Source organism: Dermacentor variabilis, chromosome 6 (assembly GCF_050947875.1).
Source record: "Dermacentor variabilis isolate Ectoservices chromosome 6, ASM5094787v1, whole genome shotgun sequence".
In the NCBI taxonomy this organism is placed as follows: domain Eukaryota; kingdom Metazoa; phylum Arthropoda; class Arachnida; order Ixodida; family Ixodidae; genus Dermacentor; species Dermacentor variabilis.
Genome location: NC_134573.1, coordinates 5,190,600 through 5,217,739, shown reverse-complemented (window position 1 = coordinate 5,217,739; position 27,140 = coordinate 5,190,600). Strand labels below are relative to the sequence as shown.

At 45.4% G+C, this 27,140-nt stretch overlaps 2 protein-coding genes across 7 annotated transcripts in view; one reads left to right on the top strand and one right to left on the bottom strand.

The window, feature by feature from the left end:
- fl(2)d (Pre-mRNA-splicing regulator female-lethal(2)D) overlaps positions 1 to 11,295 on the bottom strand; it is a 187,757-nt gene extending 176,462 nt beyond the window's left edge. Inside the window, exons 1-2 of one of the 6 annotated variants that reach the window (XM_075694705.1) lie at positions 11,159 to 11,295; positions 9,714 to 9,763 (exon numbers count right to left, since the gene is read on the bottom strand). In XM_075694705.1, the coding sequence (XP_075550820.1) occupies positions 9,714 to 9,749 (36 nt within the window). In that variant the 5' untranslated portion in view covers positions 9,750 to 9,763; positions 11,159 to 11,295. Of the gene's footprint in view, positions 1 to 9,713; positions 9,764 to 9,865; positions 10,773 to 11,158 lie in introns of those variants that run through there. The other 5 variants (XM_075694701.1, XM_075694702.1, XM_075694703.1 and 2 more) reach the window with 5 other exon arrangements.
- The window catches only part of Sod2 (superoxide dismutase 2), a 160,643-nt gene continuing 144,695 nt past the window's right edge, over positions 11,193 to 27,140 (top strand). Inside the window, exon 1 of the mRNA XM_075694707.1 lies at positions 11,193 to 11,333. Within this exon, the coding sequence (XP_075550822.1) occupies positions 11,296 to 11,333 (38 nt within the window). The 5' untranslated portion in view covers positions 11,193 to 11,295. The remainder of the gene's footprint in view (positions 11,334 to 27,140) is intronic.

The window sequence follows — 27,140 nt, the reverse complement described above, 5'->3', positions numbered from 1 at the left end:
GATGGAAACAACAAGAAACTGAACATGGGTAGAACTTTTACTCAACCACAGAGCAAAATAATACGCTGACATCACAATGACATACCAGCCCTGGGATTACTGCGCAAAATTCAAAAGTAATATTCAAGCAAATGTAAGACAGCAGGATTATTAATTATCAAGTTCAAGTTCGTGAAATACTACAGGAAGCAGTAATCCAGGAATCACCCAGTCCACGAGCTGCTCCAGTCCTACTTGTCAAAAAGAAAGACCGTACTTGGAGATTTTGTGTGGACTTCTGCAGCCTCAATTCCAACAAGAAAGATATTTACCATCTTCCAAGGAGAGATGAAAAAAGAAATTACAGCATTTGACGTGCCAAATCCACAATCTGATTATGAGGCACGCCGTAGTGGGGGACTCCCGAATTTTGAACCCCTTGGGGTTCTCTAACTTGCACCTAAATCTAAGTACACGGGTGTCTTCACATTTTGCCCTCATTGAAATGCGGCTGCCATGGCCGGGGTTCGATCCCGTGACCTCGTGCTTAGCAGCCCAACAAACACCATAGCAACTAAGCAACCATGGCGGATGCCAAGAGCAGATGATGCATCGGACTGCCTTCATTCGGCGTCCTACTTTTCTTCTGTTGATTTGCTGTCGGGGTACTGGCAACACTTAATGCACCCGAGGTCAAGAAAAAAACTGGCATTTATAACCCCCCGACAGCCTTTTTGAGGTAAACATCACGTTGTTTGGGCTCTGCAATGCACCCATGACTATCGAAAGACTCATGGACTCCATACTTCCGAGAACTCATCTTTGGAAGCCCTTTTGAAGAGAACTGGTGCCTGAAAGTTGTTGTAGCGGTGCGACTATTGCCTTTGGAGCTGAAGAAGATGGCCCACAAGCATAGAGCATGAGTGAGAGATAACATGCTGGCGCTCAACCTGAGCGCCAGCATGGCTGATCGGCCTAACTAAACCATGGCTACGGCGGCTACCTCGTTGAATCGCCCTCCACGAATTGGTGACACCAGATGACCGAGCCCAGCCATGCCCGCGTCAACGCACCACCTCTACCAAACTAAGAGTGATGTGTGGCCTCACGCAGTCCGGCAGACGTCCCTAATTGTAGAGCGTCTGGGAATTTTACATCAACGTGCCGGACATCTGGTTCATCCAGCTAGACGGCCACTTCCGTCTCAACAGGGTTCCAGGTTTTAGTTGCCACCCCCAGCCTCGACTTCTATGAGGACTTGCAGGCTGCCGTCCTTGCTCACTACGCCACCTTTAGCACTTAGTCACAACAGCTCGCACCATTTGAACCGTCACGTCATTCCGCTTCTTGCAGTCTCACCTCGCCTGCGTCCACCTGTGCCGATCGTCAGCACGTGCCGGCCCCGGTATCAAACCTCTACTGGGTCCATGAGCTTCCCTCCCAACTCAAAGGCAGCTGTGCGACGACTCTGTCCAAGGAATTCACTGGGTCAAACAAGCAATTCTATGGCCCGCTGCTTTCTTGGACATCCCCGCTTTCCGTTGGGGGATACCTCACTCATCTCCGATTCTGAGGCTCTCCCACCGGCTCCACTAGGTGAAAATTTCACTCGCAAGTACAATGCCACAGGCACGAACTTCGCAATACCTTGAGTGACCACCGCAACCTGATGCCATCCCTCATCACCGATTCTGGGGCTCTCACACCAGTTACACTAGGCGAAAATTTCACTCACAAGCACAGCAACACCACAGGCACAAACTTCGCAATACCGTCAGTGACCACCGCAACCCTGATGCCATCAGCGTTGAAGATTTCACTGCAAGCAGCAGCAGGTGAGTCATCCGATGTTCTGTGCTTACACTTTCCGCAGATGCATGACCTACGGAAGTTTTGCAGAAGCAGCTTTGCCATCTGGTTTCTTGAACTCGAGGACCACTTCTACGTCAATAACGTGAGTGAACAACATTTGTGCTATCTCTATGCAAGTCGTGAGCTGCCAGACGGTCCTCTTTCAGAGCTCCGATGTCTACACGCCTGGGCCTCTACGAGAACCTGTGGCAGGTCATGACTTTGCGCTACAGCATCACTGTGGCTGCACCTCGCTCACAACTTAAACTGCCGGTGCTGCCTGCTACATCTCTTCGACTGCAGAACCAGACGCTACCATCAGCTGTGACTGCCACTACCAACGCCACTGCCACTGTTGAACACCGTTCGACGACAGTTTTCAGCGTTGTTTCCCTCAACGACGTTAACTCTCAACACATGCCAAAAATCAGCCAACAGGTCTCAATCCTGCTTGCGTGTCCTGCGTGTCTGGATAATTACACAGTACTAATTCAAAGTGGACTATCTGATCACAAACTTATTTCTGTTGAACTTAAAACCGATCTTACTTCAGCCCGATTTAAAGAAAAGACAACATTTGTTCGCCAGTATGACAGAGCCGATGACATGAGCATTATCGACTACTTATCATTTACGTTGGACAGTTTCAGAGCGGAAAGTGACGTCAATGACTTGTGGCTGCGGTTTAAAGATATTGTCTCGTATTGTATCTCAACATTTGTACCGTTGCGAAAACAAAGACAAAAGAAACAAAATCCATGGGTAACCAGAGAAATAATTCATTTAAAGAGACAGATCGCCCGCCAAAGACTGAAGAGGAAAAGGAACCACGAAAAAATAGCTGTTATCACGGCAGTTACGAACTAAGCTTTACACAGCCAAAGAGAAGTATTACACCGAAACCTTGTCCAACTTTATGGTCTCCTCCCCACACCGTTTTTGGCGTCACTTATCACAGCCCGAAAATAACCCACATAGCATTATCATTTATGATAATGCTATGTGGGTTATTCGGTTCGGTTCGGTTATTCGGTTCGGTTCTGCACGATCACGGAACGATAGCGTCACATTATAACACGTTTTTTCAGTCTGTTTTTTCCCCGCAGTCTGGCGGTGATGCGTCGCAATATCAGATGCCTGGCCATCGTTCTTCGGAAATGCCGGACGTAAACGTAACGTACAAAGGCGTCGTTTCCCTCCTGCTAAACATTAACATAAAAAATCTAATGGTCCCGACGATATACCAAATGCTTTTTTACGTAGATATGTGGAATGGATTGGACACTATCTTACGGTCATTTTTAAAGCGTCACTTGAACAAAAACACGTCCCAAATGACTGGTTAGTGGCCAAAGTTGTTCCAGTTTTCAAATCAGGAGACCAGCAAAAAATTGAAAATTACTGCCCCATTTCCTTATCTTGTGTATGCTGTAAACTTCTTGAGCATGTAATATCAAAATCAATATACACCTACCTGGAAGACAAAAAACTTCTATATTCTAATCAGTATGGTTTTAGGCAAAACCTTTCGACAGTGACGCAAATGGTTGAAACAATTGGATGATTTTGCGAGGGCTTTGGATAACAAGGGGCAAATTGACTGTATTTGTCTTGACATGTCCAAAGCCTTCGACAGAGTCCTTCATTCAGAACTCATTGATAAGTTGGTTCATCTTGGCATAAACTACAATGTAACACAATGGATTCGTGCATACCTAACAGGCAGAACTCAGTACGTAGAAATTAAGGGCTCCGAATCAGAATTATTAGACGTCACATCGGGTGTTCCACAGGGGTCTGTGTTGGGTCCAGTCTTATTTCTTGTTTATGTTAACGATATTGCGTAATGTATTAACAAAGACATAAGGGTGCGACTTTTCACAGATGATTGCCTCCTTTATAAACAGATAAACAACCAGGACGATTCGAAAATTCTTAACGAAGCTCTGCAGGTGGTTGAACAGTGGTGTGAAATTTCAAAAATGAAAATTAACAGAAATAAAACTTTTGTATTTCGTGTCACAAACAAGACAAAACATGTTGTTGACTTTAACTACACCCTGGGTTCATTAACACTTGCCGCAGTTGATAGCCTTAATTATTTAGGCGTAACTATCTCCAAGAATCTGAGTTGGAAGGAGCACGTTAAAAACACTTGTTCGACAGCAGAAATGAAGCTCTGGTTCTTGCGTAGGAAGCTCAAGCTTGCTTCGAAAGACGCTAAGTTAACTGCCTACCTATATCTCGTAAGACCCACACTGGAATACGCCAGCATTGTTTGGGACCCTTATGAAACAGGATTGATAAACATGATTGAAAGAGTCCAACGAAGAGCTGCTCGATTTATTCTGTCTCGTTACTCGCAAACTGATTCTGTTACAGAAATGCTGCAATTACTTAACTTACCCTCCTTAGCCAAACGACGCCATGTAGCCAGACTTAGGTTTCTTTTTTTGCTTTGGAAAGGGCATTTCAACATAAATACTACTCCCTATTTAGCACCAAAACAAGGCAGAACCACAAGAGGTACACATGAACATAATTTCCGAATATCTCAACTGCACATTAATGCATACGCCAATTCTTTCTTCCCCAGAACAATAAACGTATGGAACAGACTACCAATAGCCATTATTCAATGTGATACCGTAACACAATTTGAAAACAATCTGAGGCAAATCATGTCCTAAACAAAATTATGTACATTATGTTAGATGTACAATACATGGACAATAAACAAAGATGTACAAAGACGGACAATAAACACAGATTGTGTTTATTGTCCCTGCATATTGCTTTTGTATTTGTGCTGTTACTAGTTTCCTGGTTCTTTTTATGAATGTATGCTCAAAAAGAGTGTTTTATGTATAATTTGCGTGCATTGTGAATAACGTACATTATGTTTTTCATTTTCTGTGCTGTACCCCACCCCTGTAACGGCCTCCGAGCCAACAGTATGACTAAATAAAATAAATAAAAAATATCACCCGCAAACAAATAGGTTGACCGAGCGTACAAACCGTACACTGGTGAACATGTTGCCCATGTAAATCGTGTTGGACCATAAAGACTGGGATGACATTCTGTCCTTTATTACATATGCCTCTAACACTGCAAGTACAAAAATATTGGCTACAGCCTGTTTTTCCTCCTCTCTGCTCGTCCGCTGCATCGCAAATTGGACATCAGATTTTCTTTCTCCACTGACGACAATCCCTCCATCGCTGAGACTCTGTCTCACTGAAGAAGCTCGACGCTTGGCCCACACGCATACTCTAGCTTTGCAAGCATGGTGAAAGGCACGGTAGAACAGGCATTATTGGGATGTCACCTATTCTCCACGCAATTTAGTCCGACTATGGTGTCCGGTGTGCAAACATGGCCCATGTCAGAAACTTCTCGCTAACTATAGTGGCCCCTTCATTGTTGTTGACCAACTCAATGAACTGTCGGCTGGCGAGTCTCACCGCAACTGGACAACGCTCCGCCATGAATGAAGCTATACATGTTGCTCGTCTGATGCCCTTCACTCCGAGAATGTGACTAACTCGCCCAGCTGGCTTTATCCAGAGGGGAGAAACGTTACAGTAAATGTAGCTGCACAAGTGGAAGAGTGAGCACAGAGAATGAAGAAGGACTGTCTGAGGCTCACCTTGAAGCCTATTAAATAAACCCCATTTCTTTTGTGCCATAACAATATTTTGACCTTAATTTTCTTTTATAGTCAACCTACACCATGAAATCAACTATAGTAGAGGTCTTCAAGAATACTTCATCAATCGAAACTGATAGTTAGAAACTGATAGATAGAAAGTTTAAATATTTGTTTAAAGATTTGCTGTATGGTATGTTGAAACTGTTCTTGTTGATTTGTTGTACACAACTGCTGTTGCTGAATGTTTTGTACTAGTGTCAAGCAGCCTGTATGAAAAGCTATTAAAGTGATGGAAACATTGTGACCACTGCATTTCTTATTTAGTGCTGCTTTGAGGTTGATGAAGTAAGAGACGATGCAAGTGTTGGTTTCTGGAAATAATGGAAGAAAGGGAAAGATATCCACAACACTGGTGCTTTTAAAACACAACACAGGTAAACACGTGGCTCTGTATGCGCAGAGTTCGAACGACAATAGCATGTTAGTCATGGACCATCAAGCTGCAGCTTGACTGAGCCACGCGTTCCCGATATGCAAGTGCTTTCATATCGAGAGATTAGCAAGGTCTTTGTACTCCGCTGATAGATGTGCAAGTCGATAGCTTTTACTTTCGGTAAGAAAAAATAGAATTTGCCAACACAGCACACATCAAAAGAAAAAAAATTCAAACATATTAAGATCTTACTAAAACACATTAAGCACTGAAGTTGATGGGGGAAGTAAGCATTGTAATGTTTTGAGCTCTGTACATAAGGCACACGCTGTCACTAAAATCAGTTGCGAGTTCACCTATCTGTCTTACTAGCCTACTGTGCCTTGTTAAGTCTAGCCATAATGAACGAACACGGCACTGCTTCAGAAGTGTGTGTCATGTGCCACATTTTCACAGCTGGTGCAACACTTCCAAGGCACGCGACTTAGCGTTACTTCACTGCCGCTCGAAAAAGAAAGTGCACCGTGAAGCCACCTTTCTCCCATAGTGAAATAAGCATTCTCCAATAAATATTTAGTTCTCAATGCATGGCTCGCATTTGTTTAGGCAATTCCTGCTTTGCTAGATGCCTGCCAAATTAGCTGGGCAGCTGATTCCAGCCCCTTTCCTCCTCCTCTCCACCCCCCCCCCACTGGAGGCCACTCCAAACTTAAATCATATTCCTCTGAAAAGGCGTCTGTTGCAATTTCGCAGGCAGGAGCACGCACCAACCTTGTAGTCTGCCGCAATAGGAAGTACTGGATGCTGCGAACACTGTCTCTCTGCAACTACTGTGAACCACAGGAACCTCCACTCAAATTGAAAAACCAGCAAGGTGGCAGGCATCTAGTAAGGAAGCATTGGATTAGGATGCCGATTCCATCGAGCATTATAATGAAAGGTATTTAAGAAATATTTTGTGTAGCCCCAGTATCACACAGTACCGATACCACTGTGCCAACCCTTTGTTTATATATCAAACAGGCTTTTATGCTTCGCACAAGCCAACGATAATAAAAAAGGACAGTGCTTTTCCCACACTGCAAGGGTGCATCTTTTCTAGCTGGCCTTTATTCTGCCTGTGAATTGCACACACCAGACATCAATAAGAAATGCTGACAGCATTTTTCTTGATTACTCGAATGCCTTTGATAAAGTGTGTCATAAACTACTACTTTTCAAGATAAGCAAATTAAATATAGATGCTCATCTCATTACTTGGCTCGAGTACTTCCTTACCAACTGTACTTAGTTTGTTGCATGCAATGGCACAAAATCTTCCAGCAAGCCTGTTCACTCTGGAGTATCGCAGGGGTCTGTTATAGGCCCTTTGCTGTTCTTAACACACATTAATGTCCTACCAAATTCCACATCTTCTAATATTCATCTATTTGTCGACGATTGTGTTATATTCAGTGAAATTAACAATGACAACGCTACCACCTTACAAAGCTATCTAGATGCCGTATCTGATTGGTGTAACAAGTGGCTCATGGAACTCAATCCTATTAAGTGCAAAATATTTTGTTTAACTCGAACTGTCACTACTTCTCCCTGCTATCTTTCCAACATGATTCTGGAACCTGTTTCTTCTTATTGCTATCTTGGTGTTCACATAACCTCAGATCTTTAATGGACATTACATATCACCAGTATTGTTAACTATGTTAACCACATACTAGGTTACCTTTGCCGTAATTTCTCTTCAGCCCCTTTTCGCAAATTACTCCTCTACAAAACTCTTGTCAGAAGTAAACTCAAATGTGAGGCCTCCATATATGATCCACCATTTACTAGTAAGCTTGTTAATGGAGCAATTGCACTTGTTCAGAACAACTCTGCCAGATTTTTACTAACAACTATAATAGAGTGTTTTAGTTGAGCGTCCCCATTACAGTACGCTCCGCTCCGAGTGGCCCCGCTAAGCCGAAGCGGAGCGGCGGGCGATTTTCACGTTTTAGTTATACGTTTAGCGGAGCGGACCTTTCGTAGTTGCAGCGCCATCTGGCCAAATTCAGGGAAATTAAAGAAAATAAAAACACCCATTGATCAGTTTTATACAGTAAAACGTATATATATGTATATATAACTTATTTCTCCATGAAGTATCTAGACGTGCGCTTGTAATGCATTATCGGGCCATTTTACCTAATGGAATATAAAGTGCCATCTCGGGGAACGTCACGTGATAGCCAGTGCGCTTACTTTCTGCATCCAATCCAATCTTTTCTGACGCCAACACTAGCCAAAGCGCTGCGCTGCACGCTCCGCTCAGGCAGTTTCTCGGTGGTACCGTGTTCCTTGCTCCGCTAGCCCGCTAACGACTAAGCGGACGGCGCATGCATATTCGCGCTTCCGCTCCGCTTAGCGGAGCGTAAACACGCTCAACTAAAACCCTCTAATGGCACAAGTGTCATGTTTATCAAAAATTCCCTTGCACTGCCATGACTTGCATCGCACTGTAAAACATCTGACTTGAAAAATCTATTACCATATCCTGCAGCTCTGATTTGACCTACTTTCCCTACCCACTTTTATTTGTTCACACGTTGACTGCAGTAATAAAGTCGGTATCAACACCTGTGGCACCAAAACTTGCCTCTATAATAGTCATTTAGCCACGGGACTTGGGAAGACTGGAACCACCTTCCCGGATAAATTTCTCTAGATGAGATGTTGCTAGGTTTCCTGAATCATTACCTAACCTTGTATAACCAGGAATTTTCATGTGCAACCAAGAACATCATGCAAGACATCATTAGTTGTGAATAATTAGCTAATATTGCATAACCAGCAATTTCGATGTTTATCTCAATCCTACCACTCCCCTCTATAATGCCCTTGGGCCTTGAGAGTATAAATAAATGAAAGAAAAAGCCAGTGCATCAAGCACTCAAACCATTTCAAAAATTCCCTTCCAGAACTGCACAAGGACCAGCCACAGAAGGTGAGCTGTCGAGAGCACAGGACAAACTGCATCAACGTGCTAGCTCTAGCAGCCTGCATTCCAAATCTGTGTACATCTTTTTTCTTTTCGCGCCTACGTGCCAAATTCAACCACTTGTGCTCAAGAATAATGGTGAGAGTGCAAGGTGCTCCTTTACACAGCTGCTGTGCAAGCATCGCTCAATGCTATCAAGGAACAGATGAGGCTCGCATGACGATTTTTCTCAAGATTCGCAGTTTCTTCTTTTTTCTCTCCACCAACAACTGCCTTTTTCTTTTTTGAACACATCTTCCTGGACACATGATATTGGTTGGTGGCTTTTCCCAATATACCCATATTTGCAAGAGCAGTCAGCCAATCACATGGCACAGGATCAAGGTCATTTTGCCAGAGAACAAGACGCTGAAAACAATTGTTTTGCATGCTGGCAAGTGTTTATCAAAATTGGTAAAGGTAGTCGCATTGACATTATTCAATGGCCTTATCTGATGCGCGCACGAAGCCGATTTATGTGGTGCTTCATCCTCCGTTTAGATCAGTATAGACCACCACCATAGCATGCTCATTGGTGTAGTCTTGTGAAGATTTCTGTCACACCTGCGCGAGGTTAAAACACGCTGGCAGGTGAAAATGAAGGACAGTCTCAAATGCTGGCACGCTACCATCAGGAACAGCAGTGCATTTTGACCACTACTCCCATGGTCTCGAGATTTTCGCACTCGACGTCACCACCTAAATTCGGGCCATGAGAATGATAAGCATGAAGCCATCAGGAACCAACTCTCAAAAAGAGCAGAAGTACAACTTACCCGCTGCGGAGGCGGCTGTGTTTCCGAACCTACCATGCTCACTTAGTCCTCTGCAAAACAACAAAACGAAGTGTAATGCCCACATGCTGGTGCGCATGCTTCAACCGATCGAAACTGCCCATGGTGTCACACATTTAATGCCAAACACTCACATAAAATGCAACCCTGGCGAAGCATTCATTCTGCCACAGGAAAACCAACGCGTGACAACTTTGCTTGGCAGAAACTTACAGCTTACACAGCACAGAGGTTCGGTCAAGTCGCAAGCAAGGGCTTTTCGGAGTCAAACATGTTTCACTACATAATCTCGCGATAAATGCAACGCGCCGACAATGTGCTAACGGAACTTATATAGGGCAAACAAGCGTCACTGCAGTTCAGCTCCAAGAAAGTTTTCGGCCTGCCCTGCGCCTGCCACTTGGCGTAAAAGTCAAGCTTATGAGAGTCAGTCCTGTGGGGGATAAGCGTATGTCCGATGGCAGTATCCTTGGCAACCGTGGTCGGAAGGCATGCGATCCACGAGAAGCTGCAGGGGTGCTTGCATGGACGACTCGCAGTCGGGCTGTCGACGACGCATTAAGCGCGGCCACTTGTCGCGAGCCGATGTTCGGGAAGGGGGGGAGGGGGGGGGCTGCCGGAGACCCGCGGGCCGCATAAAGCGTTCCAGATGAACGCAGAAAACGTTATTTCACCTCCGACAGATCAAAGCGATTGACAAGTTCGACATGAAGGTCCAAAACAAACTGCCGAGCCAAACCTCTTTTTAGGCTTAGTAAACGCTTCGGAAACGAGTCAAACGTGGTAGTACTTGTCCAGGACGGAGTAGCTACCGACGGAGCTGCCGAAACCGTTGCTCCGCTTGAAGTGGACTCACTCGGGCCCTTGGCTCTGGGCACGATGTTTGCGCTAACTGCAGTGCGCTTGCACTGTCCCATTCGACGAAACACAATTGCACGCCGCCATTACTACCATCTTCAGTGTTGCTGGAAGGCGAAGAGAAAGAGAGATTTCCCCAAATGTTCCCTGCATATCCCGAGACTTTCCCTGTTGACTGCTGCTGGACGGCGGAATCGAGATGAACGAAATTGCATCGCAAAAGTTTGAGTTGTCAGTCAGTGTTATTTTTTTTTCTTTGTTCGGAGAAAACGCTCTTGTTTACACGATACCGAAACTGCCGGTACGCTGTGCATCAGTCTTCCGGCCCTAGGGTTCAGCGATAATAGTCATGTAAATAAATATGCGGTGGAAATTAGCAAAAGGCGATTGGAGGATTGGTGGCTCGAAAGCATAGAGTTGACATAAGGTTAAAAGGGTAGGAAGACGTATTTAAAGAAAATCGAGAATTTTAATAACGCACAGCACAGGTAAATAAAAATAAAAGGCAAAATAGAAAGCTTAGCATGGTGGCAACTGCCATCACCCAGTTTCAAAGGGGACGTTCCTACCTTCCATCCATCCACCGGCGTCGGTCCCATCCGTCCCATCGGTCCAGTGAAGACGGTAATCCTCAGCCCGTTACAAGTTTTATAGGTGCTACATCTTGTACCGATTGGCTACTACGCCCTTGGCGCACACCAGAAATATGTTTGGAGCCCGCAACGCAAACCTTGTTTTGCGAAGGTAAGCGTTGTCGACATACCGTTTCATTACATTAGCCGAGGTGGAGCAGCATCCCCTAAAATGCCGCTTGGCTGACTGTCGTCTTGCCCCTGCACGAGGGTTCCTTAACGAACAGCCGAACAAACATACTGCGGACGTTGTTTACGTGTGTGCATAATTTTGCTCTCAAGAACGTGTACCAGCAGTATTGGAACGCGGAATATGTTGAAGACGAGGAAATTTCCCGATGGCGCACGAGTTCGCGGTATCTAAACCTGCCACGGCGGCCCCATGTCGATGGGGGCGAAATGCGTAAACACCCGTGTACTTATAGGGCTCGTGCACTGCAGCTTCAAGCCGCGCACGTAGCGCCTTCTGTCGCGGGTGACGGCGATTATAGGTTGGGGGTGAAGGCGAAGTCGACGCGTTGACAACGTAGGGGAGCATGGCGCCTCGTCGCGTGGTTGTGAAAACCGGGTCCAGGAAAGACAATTCGCCGTATTGCTGCGTTTATGGCTGTCACAACAGCTACAGGAACACTGCTGGAAAATTGGCGCCGATCAAATACATTAAGAAATTCACGAAGATTTACTCCTTCAAATTGAAACTGGCGTGAAAAGGTTCACCTTCACTGTTGTATTATATGCATTTGCAGGTAATTCAGGACAGCATTAGTCGTTTTACCAGCATTTATCATGTAGGGAACCATTGCATGTGACCTCAGGCGTGCATTGCAAGGAGTACTTAATTGTGAGAGCTAGGCCCATCATTCTTCTTGTGTACAGATTTTATAGGAACTGTGTTGTTTGAGGATTTTCACCTTGGTATTAACAATGGAACAAGCTGTATAGCCTTGGGCAGAAATGCAGAAGACCTGTGTATGTGAATTTAATTACATTAGAAGACCCAGGCAGTGAAAACTAATGCAAAGCCCTCTACCATGGTGTCTCAAAGCTCAAACAGAGCTTCAATAATCATGCTTTAGAGTTGAAAAGTTAAAAAAAGCAGCTGCAACATGTTAATCTATTTTGTGTGTAAAATAACAAAATTTGACTTGACATAGTGCACATGGTGCTGTGTACAGTACTTTTAATGAGGTTCCTTTTGATATGATTTGGCTGAAGTGGAACTCAGTGAATGCAAGCTGCATAATTTGCACTCTGTTGTAATAACACCAAGCTTGTTTCACATTTATTGTCTTTGCACTCACGCTTGCAGACAAAGCACAAGAATATTTAATGGAAAGGAAAAAAAAAGTCAACTATAGCCTGTAGGCAACACTAGGCAGATCACTAGCAAACTACCAATGGCCTTGTGTGCAACTCATACAGATATTTTTTATGTTGAATTCCAATGGTAGATCGCGAGCGCTCGGCCGGATCACGAACGGAGTGCGTCACTCCGACTGAGATCGCTCTCATCTGCTCATACCATATCTGCGAAGGGAATGCGTGCGCTCCCGCGGGGGCACTTAGTACAGGAAAATCAAGTGAGAGGGCGCAAGAATAGAGAGAGGAACAAGCGCTTGGAAGTGCAACCCACCACCCCATTTCACTGTCCGTGTCAGAAGAATCATCACTCGACTTTGAAATCGTACTGTCTGAGTCGGAGCTGTATAGGAGCGCGAACAAAATCGCACGGCGCGAAGCGGCATCCACGTTTCCCCATGTCCATAGCTGCCCGCGACCGGAAACAGGCGACCGTGACAGGAAGCAGAGGCGGGTGAAGGAAATACGTCACGAGGACTTCCGGTCAAATCTGCCGATTTCGGCGGAGCAAATATTTTTGCTCCACGGAGCAATCCGGGATCAGCGGCTGGTCCCAATCTGCCATTGGAACACACAGCTCACGCTCCCATTCTGCCATTGGAATAGGATTGCTCCATACAGAGCAGAAAAACTTGATCTGGATCTGCCATTGGAATTCAACATTAGTGAAATATTTAGCACGCACAATTGGCAAAGACACAGTGAAATGGAGACACACGAGCGCTTACTCACAACTGCATTATTTTCGGACAGACACAGAACATAAATACCGCAGCTATCAGCACTGAGCATGTGCAACAAGACAACTGTTCGCTCACTAGGCTCATTCCTGAAGCAGTGACAAAAGCACATGTATGAGCACTTCTACACTAGCTTTGTAAAAAAAAATTTTTTTGTGTGGAATATACATGCACATAAATATGAGCACTTGTCTCTAATGAAGCATTTGATGAGGTTTGTGCATGTCTACTTGCCGAGCTACACTTTTAGCGGAGAGCAGAGTGATAACACTGAGCGAGGCACTTCAAAAAATATGTGAAGTAGAAATATTCCATCTTAGGAATATATTCAGCGAGGAAGCCGTCATCACGGTTGACGTGAACTATCACTCTGGTTGCTCGAGTAAACGAAAGAGAAAGCGTGGTTGAGCATTAATAGGTACAACATGAGCTGCACCTGTGTGAAATACGAATGAGTGCTCTTTAGAGTAAGTTGCCCATTAACATAATGGATGTAAGGGACAAAGCTAATTCCATTCACAGAATCAATAAGTGGGCTGTCCCGTAGTGAAAATGGACACTTGATCTCCAATAAATGAATCGAGTCGCCGAAATCTATGATGCCATCTGGGCTGCAGCACAACCACGGTTGCTTCTCTGACATGACAAGTCCAATCTGCAACAAAACATATTATGTTGTTTCCATGCAATGATGGAAATTATACAGATTTGATACCTTCTGTATGCGAAGCCCCATAGAAACCTCGAGTTCCTCTCTTGCTATTTCTTCGGTGTTCTTTCCTGCATGCAGAAAATACTCATAATTGCCTGCACTACAATAAAAAGGCTGCTGATACGATGCTTCAATTTAGCAGACACTGGTGCAGAGTACAATTTGCTATCTTTTGCACAAGTGCATGTTCTGCACACACTGAGAGAGAATTGAAGAAGAAATGGCAGGAAGGCTAATCATGGTGCCCATGCAGCTTATTTTGATTCTTGCTATCTGAAGTTGCAGCTGTAGAAAAATATTTCGGTGCAGCTAGTGCTTCGGCCAGACGATCAAAATTACTTCTCCTTGTCTTCACCTTGTGGGCACTGAAACTTGTTAGGCGGATGCAGCGTTTTGTGCCATCTGGAAGAAAACATGTCTCAGTTAAAACAAGTCACATGTATTTAAAATTAGAAGTGTAAATAAAAAATTATCAAACCTCCCCACGGCAGCCTGGCCCTTGGTGATTTCGGCAATCTCTAATATTTGGTCAATGTTTTTTTTTTTTTTTTTTGACGGATTGTTTGTAGAAATCTTTTTCAGGGATAGACACCTTTGAGACCATGTTTTCAGTTTTCAGAATAAAAGGAGAGGTCGAAGTAACCCTTAGCGCACTGTGTATGCTGCCCTCCTCATCTAGTATTTTTTTTAGCAACTCTCGGTCGAAGCTGTCATCTGCGTCTGCTAGATGTGCCGTCGCCGACACCTGGATCATGTCCCCGCGCTCCTCAAGCTCCTTAATGGCACAATTTACACCTGCAAACTGCGAGAAAAGAGCCGCAGGGCTCACCATCTGCAGAATCTGTTTCCGCGAAGGTCGACCTGCAAAATATATGCATCAATCAGCGGCAAAGTCGCATCACACACACAAAGTAAAAAACGAACTTCTCGTACGGGAAAAAAGTTCCTTGATTGATTTTTCGACATCGACGTTGGGACGCGATGACGATTTCTTCCATGCGCATGGAACATCCGTGCACGATGTATATTCGTATTCATTTACGAATATCGCCACGGCCGCGGCGTGCTTGCACCAGCCTATGCAGCCAGCTTTGCATGTAGAGCTTGCGTGCAAGATATTTCTGCAATTTTCTGACAACTAAAAAAGAAAAAGAAATGAAGTGGTTAGCGATATTGAGGCACTTCTTTCTTTTTTTTCTTTTTTTCTTTTTTTTTTTTCTTTTTTTTAATAGAAAGGATTGGCTCACCTCCAGACGCACATCGTACTCCACGCTTTTCATCTGGGTGACACATTTGCCGACGATGTCCGACGGGCCTCTTGCGTTCACCGATTCTTCTCTTACTGCATAAACGTGCCTGCTATAGTACAACTTCGCACCCATGCGTAAGCAGCTCTTCTTGAAGTAGCGATCGATATTTTCTATTTTTCGAAAACCGCAAAACAACACAGGCCGATCACTCGTTAACGCCATCTCCACACAGCGCGCGGCCGTAAACAGTCGTGCCCCCAACCTGAAATCTCCGCGGAGGGGGGCACGTGGCGCTGCATGTACAGCGGCGCCGCGTAGCCACATCTCGAGGCCTATAGGTGCATGGAACCGCACGTGGTCCAACTTTCCAGAGTCCTCCACTACGGCGTGCCTCTCAATCAGTTTCGGCTCGTAAAACCTCATAATTTAATTTTTTAATTAAAACTGGCAATATGGCGTAGCAGTAGGGGCGAAATTTATGATAGCTGAAGGGCGAACGGGTTTCATCTTGTCCAGGGTATTTCTAACACTGTGGTGTTGACACGAGAAGGAACAGACAGATGGAGCAAAGGCATGAGAAGACCAATACAACTGAAAATTGCAATGTGCACATTACGAGCACCATAGGTTTTCCTAGTGGGCCTCTTCGATTTTCGGAGTTCTGGCAGCCCACTGGCATCCAGCATAGAGTTTCTCACTATAACACCTAGAGGGAAATATAGCGCCACCGTCTATGAGAGTTTCTTAAGGGGGCACCGTGCCGTCATGGGAATGACGGTATATGTGTCTGCGAGGCTCGTGTTGGCTGGTGTTGTAAGAGGCCTCGTCTAAAATGTGGATTTGGCTACACAAATAATGCGTTCTCAAAGTAAAATCTTCATAAAATGTTTCCATTCACGCATATTACATCTTTACTCACCTACAATGCATGACCAAGCGAAGAAAAGCAAGAACAGACAAAGCGAGCGCGAACCTTGTCGTCTGTCCTCCAACTCTAGCGGCCTGTTGACACATTTTACGTAACATATAATCATACACTCAATAACAAGTTCTCATAGTTAAACAAAACATGTTTTTGCGTAATAATAAAACCAAAACAGCCTTTTACGTGCTCTTTTTGTAGAAAATGAATCATTGTGACAGACGGCCTTGTCCTGTCGCCTTTTCTTGTGTCCGTTGTTTTGCGCTAAACAAAGTATTTATGGAATAATACAACAACATATCCTATTCGAAGATGAAAACAGACTGGAAGGAGAAGCGGCAATAAATTACATCCAAAAAGTAACAGCTTATCTTTCCAAGGCAAGGACGAGGTTGTATTTGAAGAAAAAAAGAGCATGAAAGAGACCCAAGTGGAAAAGGAGCTGATGCTGACAAATTCAGACTGGAAGAAAGCGGAAGAGAAAATTCCTAAGCGCACAGCCACAGGGCTAGACGAGGTTCCCGTTAGGCTGATAAATGAACTGGGACCAAAAAGTAAGGAAGCTCTGGTGAAAGCAGTGGAAAAAACTTTAAAAGATAGACGAATACCAGACAGTTGGCGACAAAGTAGAATGAATTTAATTTATAAAGGTAAGGGGGAGAAAGACAGAATTCACTCGTATAGACCGTTGACCATTACATCGGTAACATACAGGCTAGCAATGCAGGCAATCAAATTAAAGCTTCAAGCATGGGCAGAGAATAATAGCATTTTGGGAGAGCTTCAGAATGGCTTTAGAATAGGTAGGCGTATGGATGATAACTTGTTTGTTCTTACTCAGTGTATTGAAATATCAAAAGCAGACCGTTGTATGTGGCCTTTTTGGACATTACAGGAGCCTACGACAATGTAGACCGCAACATTTCGTGGGATATTCTAGAAGGTGAAGGCTTAGGTAACGATTGTCTACAGCTTTTGAGAGAGATTTACCTAGAAGATACCGTTTGTGTTGAATGGGAAGGGATGAGGAGCACGGAGGAAGTTCATATCAACAAGGGACTGAGGCAGGGGTGCCCTGTAGTATCCTGTGTTAACTTCTGGTTTCGGTTTTGGGTCTTTACATCAGGGCGCCACTCAGCGCCAGACGCTGTAAGTTGCCTCCTGTAAGTTGCCTCCTCAGAAATAAACATTCATTCTTTGTCTGGTCCCCGACTGGAGCAGTCCGGCTCTTTCTTGCGGCGCTGCGCGCCCCGGCCATTAGGCCTCATGCCGTAACCCTTTCGTCTGGCCGCCCCGTCGAAGCTACAACATGCCCTTTATCCCCGCTGCTGTTTATGATTTACATGGTGAGGATGGAGAGGGCGCTAGAAGGAACTAATATCGGGTTTAATCTCTCATACAAACAGGCAGGTACAGTAATAGAGCAGCAACTCCCAGGTTTATTTTATGCGGACGACATTGTGTTGCTCGCTAACAAGCAAAGTGATTTGCAACGTCTGGCTAATATCTGTGGACAGGAAGGCAACAATTTAGGTTTGAAATTTAGTGTTAGAAAATCTGGTGTTTTGGTATTCAATGAAAACAGTGAACAGACAGTGGAGGTACAGGGCCAAGAAATACCTCGGGTAACAGAATATAAATACCTTAGTATATGGATAAACGAATGCAATGGATATATGGAAACACAGGAAAAAACCATAACAGTCAAGGGGAAGAGAAATGCAGCCATAATGAAGCACAGAGCGCTATGGGGATACAATAGGTACGAGGTCCTCCGAGGTATGTGGAAAGGGGTAATGGTTCCAGGACTTACTTTTGGAAATGCGGTTGTTTGCTTTAAATCAGGGGTACAATCAGGACTCGACGGGAACCAAAGGTCAGTAGGTCGCCTCGCATTGGGCGCTCACGGGAAGACTACAAATGAAGCTGTGCAGGGGGATATGGGCTGGACTAGTTTTGAAGTGAGGGAAGCTCGCAGTAAAATTGAGTATGAAGAACGGCTGAGGAATATGGAAGAAAGTAAATGGGCTGGGAGAGTGTTCAGGTATCTGTACAGGCAAAACATTGATTCACAGTGGAGGAAAAGAACTAGGAAGCTTACCAGGAAATATGCGGCCTGTGGGGTGGGTAACACAGCAACAAAGAAGGTCAAGCGGAAAGTCAGAGAGGCCGAATTAATCTCATGGGTGGCGGCAATGGAAAAGAAACCTGCCATGAGTAACTACTTAAGAGGAAAAAATGAAATCAGGAAAGAAACCATTTATGATAACCCAAAGGTGGGCTCGGCAGCTGTGCCACGGCACGGTTATCGCATCTGACTCTCTTCATCATGCAGGTTGGTGAACCGGTTGGTGAAGCGTTGCCCTTTCACGCCTCCGCTTGCCTTCTGCTTACCGTATTCTTCGACGCCTCCCGGACCCTCCTGGAAACCTCCCGGTCCCCAGCCGAGTTTTCTTGGAGCGCTGTCGAAGACAGCCACCGCTTCATCAGCGCCATCGCCGACTCTGCCCATTTACCACACGTGACAAACTGGACCCTCGACTTCAACTGGGAAACACCATCAGCAGCAACATCACTTGGCAAGCCACCTATAAAAGACCAGCAATCACCTCGCACAATCTGTGGGCTCGGCAGCTGTGCCACGGCACGGTTATCGCATCTGACTCTCTTCATCATGCAGGTTGGTGAACCGGTTGGTGAAGCGTTGCCCTTTCACGCCTCCGCTTGCCTTCTGCTTACCGTATTCTTCGACGCCTCCCGGACCCTCCTGGAAACCTCCCGGTCCCCAGCCGAGTTTTCTTGGAGCGCTGTCGAAGACAGCCACCGCTTCATCAGCGCCATCGCCGACTCTGCCCATTTACCACACGTGACAAACTGGACCCTCGACTTCAACTGGGAAACACCATCAGCAGCAACATCACTTGGCAAGCCACCTATAAAAGACCAGCAATCACCTCGCACAATCTGTGGGCTCGGCAGCTGTGCCACGGCACGGTTATCGCATCTGACTCTCTTCATCATGCAGGTTGGTGAACCGGTCAGTCTATTTACTAAGAAATCCAGTAATTATTTCCTGATACAGCTGCCGAGCCCGAAGTGTTTGACCACTATTTGTGCCGAATGTTGTCATAATGTACGGTCCTTATTACTCCTTGCTGGTGATGTTGAAACTAACCCTGGACCTGAAAAATTGGATGTCGTTCTGGCTGAATTGAAAAAGCTGTCTGATGGCCAGGCAACACTAATCTCTGACCTGCAAGATATAAAAGGACGTATGCTTTCAATCGACAAAACGATATCCGATTTCAATACCCGCCTCACTGAACTCGAAGAACGTTCCCAGAATCTGTCTACAGTTACATCAGACGTTGAAATCATTCAGTCAACAGTTAGCCAGACAGCTCTTTTGGTTCAAGACTTGCAGCTTCGTCTTGACGATTCTGAAAACCGCTCCCGCAGGAACAATCTAATTTTCTACGGTCTGCCTGACTCATCCCCCCGTGAAACATATGCCGAGTCTCAAAAAATTATCGCTGATCATTGCTTAGAACACATGGAAATAGCCTTAGATCCCAAAGATATAGAGCGTGCCCACCGGCTTGGCCGTCATACCCCAAACCATCTACGCCCTATCATTGTGAAATTCATATCATCCAAGACAAAAGAAACCATTCTATCTAGAGGGCCCAAATTTAAAGGAACGAAATTCAGTGTAGGCGAAGATTATACCCGCCGCGTCCAAAATATTTGAAAGCACTTGGTTGCATTTGCAAAAGAAACAACTAATAAATTCTCACTCCGCTATAAGACGCTTCATATCGGGCCCAAGCGCTACTTCTTTGACGAAAAGACTAACTCAGTGAAGGAAATCGCATAGCAGATAACTTTTCGGCGCCGGTCCCCACAATGCCCTCTATCAGCCTGTCATCCTAGAACCAACTCCCGAACCACCCTTTGCCTTTCCGTCATTTTCACAAATATACGCAGCTTCCTTCCCAAACGAGACCTTGTATCTAACCTTGTATCGTCGTCCGGAAGCAACATACTTGTACTAACAGAAACATGGCTCAACGAAAACATCAGCGATTCTGAAGTTCTGAATGATCTGCCAAATTTTCGCCTCTTTCGCAACGACCGCGAGGCTTCTCGTGGTGGCGGTGTTTTAGTCGCCATTAATCGAGAACTACCATTCTCGCTTGTCAACATCACTTCTCACCTTGAAATTATGTGGCTCATTTGCCGCACTGCGCCAATAACAACACTAATTGGTGTCTGCTATCGACCGCCACATAATAGCCCTGACTTCCCCCGTGAGTTTAACAGTCTTTTGCTACAATTAACAACTATGTATCCAAGTGCACGAATTATTCTTTTTGGTGACTTTAACTACCCTTCTATAAACTGGCACCAACCTCACGTTACCGTTTCTCAAGAGCCTCGAGAATTTGTCTACGTATGTCTCAATTTTAATCTTTCACAGCTAATAACTGAGCCAACTCGCATCACCCAGACTTCACAAAACACTCTTGATCTCATTCTAACTAGTCATCCTGAGACCTTAGCTTCTATTACTTACCTGAGGGAAATCAGTGACCATAAAGTTATTCACGCCTCATTTAACATTACTCCCGTTCAAAGGAAAGTGTCCAAAAAAACAATAAAGCTTTACGATAAGGCCGACTACGCAGCAATAAATAATGAACTAAACTCCCTCTTACCCACTTTTGAACTTCACTTCCATCAGCATACAGTCGACGAAAACTGGTCAATATTTAAACGCAAAATTAGTGATCTAACGAGCAGATACATTCCAAAGTGCACTATAAACTCTGATTCCCAAAATCCTTGGTTCAATAAAACGCTCAAAAGACTCAAAAATAAAAAGCAGCGGCTGTACCGTGCAGCTAAACTTAGACCCAGCTCTTCTGCATGGGAAAAGTACTACAGCGCTGAAGACGCGTACTTAGCAGAAGTGAAAAGCGCGAAACGTTTCTTTCTTCACAACGACTTACCCAAAATGATAACAACTAACCCGAGAAAATTTTGGAACGTGATAAATCCCCAGGAATCGCACGACATCACCCTTACTAATGATAACGGCGAATCTGTTAGTGATGTTCAGTGTGCCGATATATTTAATACTGCCTTTTCATCAGTATTCACGATAGAACCTGAAGATACATTCCTTTCACTACCATCCATTACTGAACTAGCAATGCCAGCCATAATTTTTCATCCAAATGGCATTTCGTGCGCAATCGACAAATTGAAAATTTCATCGTCAGCCGGAACGGACGAAATTAACACTAAGTTTCTCAAAAACACTAAGGACATTTCATCCAAGTTTTTATGCTTATTGTTTTCTCAGTCACTCGCCACAGGTATCATCCCAGAAGACTGGAAGATGGGGAAGGTCGTTCCTGTTTTCAAATCAGGTAACAGAGACTCTCCACTCAACTATCGCCCCATTTCCCTAACTAGCATCCCTTGTAAACTAATGGAACACGTCATCTACTCCCAGATAATGCAGCATCTAGACTCTATAAATTTTTTCACTCCATCCCAACATGGATTTAGAAAAGGCTTATCATGTGAGACACAGCTTGCCATCTTTCTTCACGATCTTCATTCCAACCTTGATGCTAACTTACAAACTGATGCCATCTTTTTAGACTTTGCCAAAGCATTCGATAAGGTACCTCATCAACGTCTACTCTTAAAACTTTCCAGACTAAACTTGCATCGAGAAATTATTGCATGGTTAAAAGAATTCCTCACACATCGTTCACAGTCTGTTACTATTAACAACTACTCTTCTAACCGTCTACCAGTAACATCGGGCGTTCCTCAGGGAACTGTCCTTGGCCCCCTCTTATTCTTAATTTATATTAATGATCTGCCACAAAATTTATCATGCCACGTCCGTCTGTTCGCCGACGATTGCGTTATTTATGCCCCAATTACTAATGCAGCTGATCAAGAATCCCTTCTGGACAATCTTAACCGCATTCAATCATGGTGCAATCACTGGTTGATGACGCTTAATCCCAATAAGTGCAAACTCATGTCTTTCCATCGTCGTCACAACCTGCTTTTATTTACTTACAAGATTTCCGATTCTCCTGTCGAACTCGTTCCGTCCTATACTTACCTCGGTATCACTATCAGCAATGACTTATCATGGCGCGAGCACGTAACAAAGGTAATATAATCTGCGAATAAAAAACTAGGCTTTCTTAAACGTCATCTTCACGACGCCCCTCAAAATGTAAAGCTACTTGCTTATAAATCATTAATCAGGCCAAAACTTGAGTATGCATCCGCCATCTGGAATCCACAGCAAGCTTACCTCATCGACTCCTTAGAAGCTGTTCAAAACAGAGCCGCCCGTTTCATTCACCGTTCATTCTCATCCTATATTAGTGTTTCATCTCTCAAGCTACAGTCCCAATTATGCAGTCTTTCCCTCCGTCGCCGTATTTCTAGCCTGTGCCTATTTCACAAATTTTATTATTCCCAGCTCAAACAGCAGCCATACATCTGCGCACCGCCATCACGCACGTCTCGCCGAATTGGTCATCCGCTGAAAGTCTCACGCCAACGCGCCCGTACGACTACATTTTCCAAGTCATTCTTCCTCCGAACAGCAAGCGACTGGAACGACCTTCCCCATCAAATTGCAGCTATCACCTGTCCATCAACCTTCCTAGAAAAAGTTACATCCCACCTGTCATCATGAAAAAAAAAATGTTTTACTTTTTCACGTTAACCCCACCCCTTATGTAAAACCCCCTACAGGGGGTCTTTAAGGAAATAAAAATGAAAATGAAAAATGAAAAGGGAAGCTCATTACTTTTCGAGGCGAGATCGGGATGCCTTAGAACACGCACCTATAAAGCGAGATATAAGAAGGAAGAAGCATGTGCTTGCTGCGGTAAAGCTAGGGAAACGACGGAGCATATTTTATTAGAATGTGAAGACGTCTGCCCAGCGGTCGATTTAGGCACCACTGGCCTCCTTGAAGCCCTGGGGGTTCAGCGGGAGCAGTGGTAAAGCAAACAGGTCCGCAATAGGCATTAGTAAGAGGCGATTGGAAGATTGGTGGAAGAAAAGTAGGGAAACGACAAAAGACCGAGACGCACGAAAGCACAGTTCGCAATAGGGGATCAGAAAATTTGAACGTGGTAGGTCATAGTGTTTTTTTTTTTTTTTTTTTTTTCATTGGTTAACCTAGGTAGGATATTAGACAGCATAGTAGCAAGAGCTTGGTGGCGCAACCCACCGCCCCATTCCAAAGGGGACGCTCATAACATCCATCCATCCATCCGTCTGCTACGCGGAGGGCGGCTGTGCGGCGTTGTAATTAGTACGCCAGCTGTTGTGTTGTGACGAACTGCTTGTCTAGTTGATGATTTTTGCTAACACACTGATAGTGATCTCACACGGCTTTGATCGGTCACTTGGCTCCAAAAGTTGACTGCCCGAACCTAAAAAATGTCGGAGCGTGTAGTCCGCTGCTCTCTAAAATAGCGTTAAATAACCGCTCCTATTGCATTTTCAAGCAGATTATTATAAATCACATTGTGTATAGAGTTCGCAACGTACACAATAGTTTCATTGTACACGTTGTAAAATTCGCTTCTGCGCTCTTTAGAAACTTGAAACCACCGTAATGTTCGACGACAGAACGATTACCACTCATCTTAACTCTTAAAAGTTGTCCCTGAATGCGTCCTGAGTTCAAAAAGTGAATTACGCACCCAGCTTCACTGCGTACGTATCTTAAGCACCACCGTTATGCTGCCGCCGTACCATGCAGAAAAGCTAGCTTTACAGTTTGAAAAGAGTTCCGTGACACAATTTAAGGCTTGCAGTGCAGCACGTTTTAAAGCACTGGGATCGCTTAATTTTTTGCAAGCTTTCTACTCAGCTAGACATCAAACGACATTAAATATAATATATGCTCACCTTCCCTTGAATCAGAATCTATCAGCCCAATGCACATATCGGACTTACTCGTGAATACTTCTACTATACCTTTACCAGATCGTCTGCCTTTCACTACGGTACACAGCAGTAAATCCTAATGTCACCTACGACATTAGGCTACTAAAAAAAGCTAGATTATCCTATGAATCTTGTTAAACAATTTTTCCCCTCCCTTACGGAGGCTAGGAAAGGGAAATTTATGCCGTCGATCTAGCATTGCAGCTGCCACCTATGCTCGCTGTTTACATTTCTTGCACCCCTCCTCCTCTTCTAGTTTCACTATTCAAACGCAAAGCATGCGCAAATATGTTTTCTTGTGTATATTTGTGAATTTATTCATTTACCACCAATACAAGCGCTTTGTGCCTGCCAAAGTGACAAGACAAGCGTTGAACAGATCGCAGAAGCAGACGACAGCGAACAGGTTATAACTAGCGCCACTCTGCTCGTACGTTCTTTTCCTAGCGGCAAAATGGGCGAACTAGACCAGGCGTGCTGGAGGAGGGAGATCTGTGCAGGTCTGGAGTTCAGTAGGTCGTGGCCGGGGCAGCTCGGCACGGCCTGCCCCGGCTGGCCACGGGTTAAATGTAAACCATCGAATAAAGAAAAACACTACAACCATTTCTATGCGGTGCAGCTGTCGCCGCCGACGCGTGCTCGTTCTACCGCTACTGTGCGGCGTCATGGTTGCTATGCGCAGCTGCGCCCCCCACTGGCGCGCCGGTTGCTAAGGAAGGGAGGAGGTTGCGCCGCTGCGCGGAGGAGAAGCCACAGTTGGCACGATTCCAGCGCACAGACGGACGCGAAAGAGAACAGCGCGCAGTCACGCGATTTCTCCCTTTCTCTTTTGGTGCGGAGGCGCGGACACGGCGCCGAACAGCGCGGAGGCCGCAACTGGGCGCGAAGAGTTTGAAGCGGTGGCACTTTTGTTGCTTTTGTGCTTTTCCTCCTTTTCCGCGTGCCATCGGGCGGAGTAGCTGCTGTGCTTTGGGCCACTTTCTTTGTTAGACGTGGGCGACGGCGAAGGATCACCACCGGCGGCTGAAACGCTGCACGCGCTCTAAGTTCTGAGGCGTGCTATGGCCGCGAATGAAATCAGCGCCGACACGTGCACGCGTTTTTATGGATTTGGGCAAAGTCTGCTAAGTGACCTGACAAAGAAAAAGAAGCAGAAGGACATTAGAGACCTTTTTTCAAGAAATAAATGCTTTTTACATGCGCGTGCCTAAGTGAGTTCACCTCCGACTCTTTAATTTAGCTAGTTTTAATTGTTCCGATGATACGAATTTCGGCTAATGCGAATATTTTTCGTGGCCCCGTGAGGTTTGTATCATCGAGATTCCACTGTACATACCTTGGAAAGTATGCAGCAATGTGGAACCTAGATGTGGCATTATTTGGTGCACACTAAAGGTAACTATTAAGTCAAGCCGAGCTGATAATTAGTGCTCAGTATGTCTAAAGGCTGTTTCACATGGCGCGATTGGGGCGAAAAAAATCCTGCTGCGCACGTCGCAGAGCGGTTTTCGCTCACAGCTTTCGCATGCGTTTGCGGCAGCGCGATATCCGTCGCAGCGATGCGCAAGGTTGCCTCTTGCTCACAAAGTGTCCATGCCTGCATCGTTCCCCGCAGGGCCGTCTGCGTCAGCAGGCGTTTGGTGTGTTGCGACACCATGTACCCGAGCACACGAGGGTTGGACCCTCCTGCGTGTAGCCGTGCGCGGCTTAGCCGTGTCCGGGGAAAGGGGAATCCTGGGGGGTTGAGCCGATGCCGGGTGTTCGGACCTTTATGGCCCCCCGGCGGAGGCAACACACCTCTTTGGCCTCTGCTTCACGTAGACGGCACCCCCGGACTGACCCACCCGGGGAAAATCGGCTGTCGCCTTTTCCTGTAGTCCTCTCCAATCTTCGTCTTTCTATTTCGCCTTTTTCATCTTTCCTGTCTTCTCATCACTTCTCCTCACTTCCTAGTTTCCCGGCGGCAAGGGTTAACCTTGTGTAGCTAGCCAGCCTTGGTTATGCTGTATTTGCTTATAGCAGCGATGTACGGCTGGCGTTGGCAGGGTTTCTCTAGCAGGAACTCCTGTCACATCCCCCTGTTGGGCTCCATGGTGGGTGGTCGGCATCGCAGCCGAAAACCCTACTGTACTTATGGAAAACGCTTTTCCTAAACTCCCTGATCGCCCTCACAAACGAAGGCGCACCGAAGATCTCTTTCAGTTTTTCGGACGACAAATCCAGAACTTTCCTAGATATCATGTGATTCACTCAGAAAACCCAGACAAACTAGTGCGTAACATTTCATCGTTCCTTGTTTCGAAGTCTTTAACTGAAGTTTTTGGAACAGGATATAAGGCGTCGAGAATGACAATGGTGATCTTCTCTTGGAGCTCCACGATAAGAAGCAGTACGAGAAACTGCCGAAACTTCTCATTTGGGGAGACCCAAATAACAGTAACTCCGCACCGTACCATGAACACCGCCCGCGGCGTTGTCTCGGACGATGACATGCTAGAGCTCACCGAAGCTGAACTCTTGGAGGGCTTCAGTGAACAGAATGTCATAAATGTTAAGCGAATTAGAATGAGGCGAGATGGTAAAGAGATCAAGACTAAACACCTGATACTCACTTTCGGTTCAAGTGTCCTCCCCGAGTCCATCGAGGCCGGTTATATCAAACTTCGTGTCAGGCCATACGTGCCCAATCCTCTTAGATGCTTTAAGTGCCAAAGGTTCGGCCACAGTTCACAGAACTGTCGAGGCCGGCTGACATGTGCCATGTGCTGTGACAAAGAACATTCTTCCGAAACGTGCCAGAACACTCCACATTGTGTCAACTGTGAGGGCGAGCATGCCGCATACTCGCGGTCCTGCCCATCCTGGAAACGAGAAAAAGAGATTGTGACAATCAAAGTCAAAGAAAACATCTTTCAAAGAGGCACGTAGG